This window comes from Lepisosteus oculatus, chromosome 4 (genome assembly GCF_040954835.1).
Source record: "Lepisosteus oculatus isolate fLepOcu1 chromosome 4, fLepOcu1.hap2, whole genome shotgun sequence".
NCBI lineage: Eukaryota > Metazoa > Chordata > Actinopteri > Semionotiformes > Lepisosteidae > Lepisosteus > Lepisosteus oculatus.
The window spans coordinates 7,455,904-7,462,980 of NC_090699.1; the positions used below are offsets into that span (position 1 = coordinate 7,455,904).

The window sequence follows — 7,077 nt, forward strand, 5'->3', positions numbered from 1 at the left end:
TAATATGAATTTACTATCCTGAACTAAACATCAAAGAAACATTTGGAATTACAGTTTGACTCTGGAAATTTCTAATGTGAATAAAGAAGTTTATACTAAAAAATTCCTTTGGCCAGACATCCCTGATGAGTTAAGCTATGTGCTGGCAAGACAGAGCAGGGCAGGATTGATTTGTGATCTGACGTAGGGTTTCCTGGTGCTTGGTGGGCCTCGTGACATCCTTACCCTAATGATGAGCCCCAAGGACTGGAGGAGCTTCTCTTTCCAGCATGGAATAAACCTTTTCTTGTTCCTTTGCAGCCTACGCATGCTGACACAGCTACCTACTTGAAGATATTACCTCTGATTTGTCTCTTTCCAGGTGTCCAGTCTGACATTGTTCTGACCCAGTCCAGTCTTTGGGTTAAAAAGCCTGGAGAGTCTGTCAAACTGTCTTGTCAGGGATCTGGACAAGACAAGGATGGAGATATCAATACTGTTTATTATGTGAACTTGATCCAACAGTTTCCTAGGACTGGACTGGTTAGGTGACATCAGTAATACTGTTGGAAGCACAGATTATATCCCATGTGCTTAGGACTAATCACCATCTCCAGAGACAATTCCAAATTGAAGAGTGCATTTATAGAGAAAAGACAGAAGACACTGCAGTGTATTACTGTGCTATAGAGGCAGTAAAAGATGTTGATATACTGCTTGTACCAAAACTATTACTACAGTGTTCTAAGTTAGAAGTTGAACAGTGTTAAGTTGAACTGATTCCAAAATTGTGTTTTGAAGGATTGTCCCATTGACACTGAATGTGAAGATGTAGATGTTACCCTTTGGGACATTAAACAGTAATTTTAGTGTCCAAGAACATCACATATGCCAGTATGCAGATATTAACTGTTTTTTTTTTCTGATTTGTCTTAGAGGGTCTTTCTCATTTAGCAATATTTAAAGTGAAAGTTTTATCAATTAAGTTCAAATTTCAATACACTTCTCTCCATTCAAACTAGATTTTTAAAGATGTTTCCAAACAAGCAAGCGTACTCTTGAGTGTGAACTGCTGCATTCCTGGCTACAGTGACTGTAGGCTTTGCTCTGCTTGTTGAAAGCAGTAATGCACATTAGTCAGTAGAGGGTACTGTGAGACAATGTAGTATATCTTTGTCAAATACATACATAATCACAGATACACAGAGAAATTAGAAATTCTTATTAACTTCCTTCACATGAAATTCAAGTCCTGTTCAGATGTGTATGGCAATTTTAAACACATGATAAAAACATAATAATAGATAATACTTCTTTTTATAATTTTATCCAGTGTGTCTCCTATATATTTGTCAAGTGACTCAAATTAAAAATCCAAGTTCTATAACCAACACCTTTAACCTTGTGATATACTCATGATTTAAAATTGAATGAATGAATCCAAAATATTTTTACTGAAATAAATGCAATAAATCCTTCTTACATTGCCACCCTGGGAAGGAATAAAGTATTTTATTTTATAGTATAGTATTTGAGTTGAGTTGAACTGAATTGAATTGAATCAAGTTGAATCAAATTGAATCTAACCGAAATGAATCGAATCAAATCAACACTGTAAGAAAATCAGCATATGCAATGAACAATATACAGCATTTACAAACCACTCTGATCCTCAGAGAGTCTGAACCTTCTTTGTCTATTTAAATTACTGACATACCAGAAGCAGCTGTATAAACTGTGCACAAATACACACAACAATACAGCATATTTCTATAAATATTTTGTCCTAGATGTTTATGCAAATCTATATGGTTTCCTTGTTATTTAACCCACTGACACAAGAGCCACACAAGAGAAGGAAGACAGCTGACACCGAAGTTCTCTTTCTTTGCACTGCTAACAGGTCACAATGCAGACATTGAGCTTTTTCCTCATGATAGTGTCAGGTGAGTTTCTGCTCGCAAGTAGAAAGACAGCCACTCCAGCAACCATCAGCAACTTTCTGACTTTGTTTTCTGTTTCCAGGTGTCCGATCTGACATTGTTCTGACCCAGTCAGATCCTCAGGTTAAAAAGCCAGGAGAGTCTCTCACACTGTCCTGTCAGGGCTCTGGGCAGGATGATGATGGAGATACGATTACCGATAAAACTTTGAGCTGGATCCGACAGCCTTCTGGGAAAGGACTGGAATGGTTGGCCTACATCAACTATGATGGTGATAGTACAATGTATGCTCAGTCTGTACAGGGACGATTCACCATCTCCAGAGACAATTCCAAAAGTACACTGTACTTACAGATGGGGAGCTTAAAGACTGAAGACTCTGCAGTGTATTACTGTGCTACAGACACAGTGATCAAGTCCAGTGAACAGATGGTCCAAAAACCACATACTGTACTGAATTCAAGGAACTACATGAAGTGATTATACTAGGGTGACTATGCAGTTTGTCTATTTCAGTATTTCTCTTTCATAACGATAATAAAAGCATCACATATAGAGATCTTTAAATATTTGGGTCCCAAAATCACATCAAATAAAGTTTTGATCCTCCGTGAACATCGTATACAACCTTTACAATTGATGTTTAACTGTGCTTCCAAAGTATTGAAATGGTTGCAGGCCAAACTTATCCCAGTCTTCAGCAGGTTGATTTCTAATTAAGGTCACGAACAGGGTCAAAGGAATTTGGGACTTCATTACAGGTTCCAATTGATTCCACTGATTTTTAATAACTTTGATAGCTGAGGATTGTTCACCCTACAAAATAAATAATAAGGTATTTAATTGATTTAGGATTGGGAACATGAAAAGTTCATGACATGGGAAGTAGAGATTCAAATTCATTAGTGACACCAATAATAACTCCTAATTCGAGAATTTACTGTCAGTTTTGAACGGTTGCTACTGAGTCTATAACAGCTATTACAGAACTGATTCCTTATTTGAGTATTTGAGTTAATCAATGAAAAAACAACAAAACTATATGTGAATATATATGAATTTCTGAAAAAAAATCTGAAAAAAAAATTTATAGGCTATCCTGTTGTGCAATGTCTTCACACATTTTCACATGATGACCCTGTAATCAACATTCTCCAGCGACATCTAGAAATATGTTTTGTATTTTTATTTATTAAATTGTTAATAGAGATATCAATAAAATAAAATATTTAGACAAATCTATGTTTTTTAAGATGCAACATTCTAAGGTGTAAAATAATTTATATAAGAAACCATACAGGATGTGTTGTGTAAAGCAATCAGTGTAAAATATTTATTTATGCTTTTCTATCAGGTATTAAACATAGAGATTCTTTCAAATGATGAAATGTGGAAAAGCAATCTGAAAAACATATCGCTTGTCACTGTGGGGAAGAAGTTCTTTCTAAAGGGAAATTGGTTCTGCAAATTGCAGAAAAGCCAGGTTTCATCTGGACTTGCAGTGCTCTGGTTCAGTATTGTCCTCTATTCCGATAATGTGCAGATATTGACCGACGATACTAATATAAATGTAGTATACATGAGGAATATGGTACTGGCAAAACAACTGACAGAACTTGTTAAAAAAAGATGTTACAAAAAAACATAACAACATTTCTGTGCAGAAAGATCTTATACATATACACCCACCCATTCATGTACACATATCCAAACTTATACATTAAAGTGAGACATCATAGATCATGTCTCTATAGCTCTGAATGATTTTATGGAAGAGAAAAGAGCTGAGCTTCCTGTTTCTCAAACTTCATGCAAATCCCTCATGCAAAGTGAGAGGCAGAGGCGTATTAAACACAGATGAACAGGGGATCCCTGAGGAAACCTGTACTGTCTGTCCAGGGTTCACAGTCACAGTCCTGAGACAAACATGAGTCTCTCAGCAGGAGTATTACTGGTCTTGATGTTTGTGCAACGTGAGTGTTTCCTGTTGGCTTTGTTTAAGTCTGCTGTATATATTGTGTCTCTGATGTCTAGTAAGAGGTTGTTTTGTGTTTCCTGGTTTTGCAGATGCCAGTTGTGATGTGGTCTTGACCCAGTCCAGCTCGGAGATCGGAAAGCCAGGACAGAGCCTGCGGCTGTCCTGTGCAGTCAGTGGATATTCCCTGACGGATAGCAGCTATGCAACGGGCTGGATTCGTCAGCCCTCTGGAAAGGGACTGGAGTGGCTGGCACTCATTTACTATGATGCTGACACAAGCTATGCAGACTCCATCAAGGGCCGGTTCACAATCTCCAAGTCTGGCAGCTCAGTCTACCTGCAGATGAACAGCCTGCAGTCTGACGACACAGCTGTGTATTACTGTCCCCGAAGACCACAGTGAGGAAGTTCCCTTCACTGCCTGTTCAATAACTGTCACTGTTTACGAATACGCAGTAGTTACAAGACGTCACATACTCTAAGAACCACATATAAATCTATATTTCTCCTGCAATATCAAGAACTAGATTATTACTACAATTTTGCCCTTATTTATATTATACATTTCACCAATAACATGCAACAGTTTTACAAGAGCCAGTATTCTGAGCCGTATTTACTGGTACAAAGACAACAATTTATATTTCTCCTGCAATATCAATCGGCTCAGCACAGCAAATACGTGTTTATAGATGCCCCCAAAAATCAGAAATTCTCCGGAAGTTTTAATGTTCACATTAGGATCTGAAAAGGTTCCCTTACAAGCTGTTTCAATTTAGGGCCTGACCTCAAAAATCCAAGTTCAACTCTATCTTGGGACGTGATCATGGGTTAACGTTAAATACATTTGAACAAATACTCTACATCTCATCCATTAACCCATTATCCACTGGGAAGCTCTATGAGAGAATTTGGAGGTATACTGTAGTTTGATTGTAACACATTATATGATCATGCAAACTCCAATTACTTGTTATTAATTACTTCAAATGCTAAATTCTTCCATAAGCAATTTATTTTCCAAAGTGTTATGCTAATGATTTAAAGATCAATTTACTCATTTTACAGATATTCAAAGATATCAAATAAATATTCCTCTTTTTCAAATCACAACTTGTGCACACGCCTCTCAATTTATCTTATAGGGGACAACAGTAGGGAGTGAATTAGAAGGCACTCAAATATGTCAAATGTACCGACCTGTGATCTCTTTAAGAATTTTAAATTTCCAACATGCAAAAACAAACTTTATAAATAGAGCACAGACAGACAGTTCAAATTAACATCAGGAGTCACTGCATCTTTAAATCTCCTCTCCTAGAGGTTTATGCCAATCTACCTGCTCCTCTTGATATCTAACCCTCTGACATAACAGCCACACAAGGGAAGAGAGACAGTTCACGCTGAAGTTCTCTTTCTGTGTCATTGCTAACAGGTGACAATGCAGACATTAAGCCTTTTCCTCATGATAGTCCTGTGTTTGATAAGTGAGTATTTTATTACGTGTGAGAAATGCAGCTGCAGTAAAGTAGATAGAGTGTCACTCCAGCAACAATCAGTAACTTTCTGACTTTGTTTTCTGTTTCCAGGTGTCCATTCTGACATGTTAATGACCCAGTCAGTTCCTCAGGTTAAGAAGCCAGGAGAGTCTTTCATACTGTCTTGTCAGGTCTTTCCTCCAGATGAGGATGGTAATACCATCCATCCTTGTATCTGGGTCCAACAGACTCCTGAGAAAGGTCTGGAATGATTGGCCTACATTGATTATGGTGGTGATAGAACTGTCACGGACGTCCAAAGGGACTAACTGTGGGGAGCAGGAGAGCGGAAAAAGACCCATATGCGTAGCGGCGGAACGGGAAAAAGGCCCGGGCTCAATAGTGCAAAGAGTTCAGGAGTGCCGTATAGAAACCAATGCCCTCAGGTAGCGGACGTGGGGTGACCTGGTGCTAGGCGGGTCTCAGGACATCGAACGTCAATCCTGAGCCCTGGCAGAGTGCAAGACCCGGAAATATATAGCCCAAGGGAAAGAGAGGGACAGGAAGGACAGCAGACTGGAAACTAGGGACAGGACAGAGAAGGAGCGCCCTCTGGCTACAGAGGGCGTGACAAGAACAAGCTATGCCCAGTCTGTTGAAAGAAGATTCACCATCCTCAGAGACTATCCCAACAATACAGTTTGTCTACAGATGAGCAGCCTGAAGATAGAAGACTCTGCTGTGTAATACTGTGCAGCAGACACACTGATCAAGTTCAGCAAACAGATGATGCAAAACAGATGTATTACGACAGAAGTAATACATTTAGGGAAATCCATAAACTGTTTAAGCCATGGGTTACTATGCAGTACACAATTGTATTACAGAGAATACATCATTAAGATGTATGGAAGGAGCAATCCCAAATCCTACAAGAATTCTACAACATGAATTATAAAATGATAATATCCCTTTTGTCACTTTCTGGAAAATAATACAGTATAGCAGATAGATAATTTCCAGACAACGGATGGAAAAGGAACTGAGTTAGCAGGTTGATCTCTAAACGCTGATGACTGTCTCCAGCTAGTTTAATACTAAGCTGCTTTTGTCCACGGGGAAAGTGCTGGCAAAATGAATTGCTGCACTTCTACGGCCAGTGCGTGTTCCTTGTAATTCGGTTGCGCATTCGAACTGCACACGTACTGTACACAGATTGTCATCATGGGTATTCGTAGAGGTTTTCTACTTTGCAAAGACGGAGATGTTGAAGTGATTTCTGGGATGTTAGACAACCAGCTGTGGTAAACGCTTTGCCTAGTTACCGAATGAAAGGGCATTGTATGGTGTTGTTGTTGTATTCTATGGTCATATGCATGTCATTTAGTGGTTTTTGTTATGTAAAGCCTTACTTCTCCACTTCCTGAGAGTGTTTGTCTTCATCCTGGATTCAATTAGTTTCAGGAAACTGATGGGATCTCCAGTGACTCAGACGGTTTCCTGCTTTTTCTCTCTTGAAACGTTCAGTGAGCAGCCCACCTTCCCAGGAGATCGACTGGAGGAGGGTTTGTGACAGAAATATCGTTCACAGTAAAAACACCTGTTTGATGCATCCTGATTCTGGGTGGTGTAACTCTCCCCACTTCTCTCAATGTTCAACAGTCCTCATCACTGTGGTTTGAAGTATTTGAATTTTATA

At 38.8% G+C, this 7,077-nt stretch overlaps 1 gene segment (V, D, J or C); it reads left to right on the plus strand.

Annotated features, from left to right (window-relative positions):
- The first annotated feature begins 3,849 nt into the window (after positions 1-3,849).
- Positions 3,850-4,303, plus strand: LOC102684498 (immunoglobulin heavy variable 3-30-3-like). The segment is given in 2 exon segments: positions 3,850-3,895; positions 3,990-4,303. Coding segments are annotated over 2 exon segments (360 nt in total).
- The last annotated feature ends 2,774 nt before the right edge of the window (positions 4,304-7,077 follow it).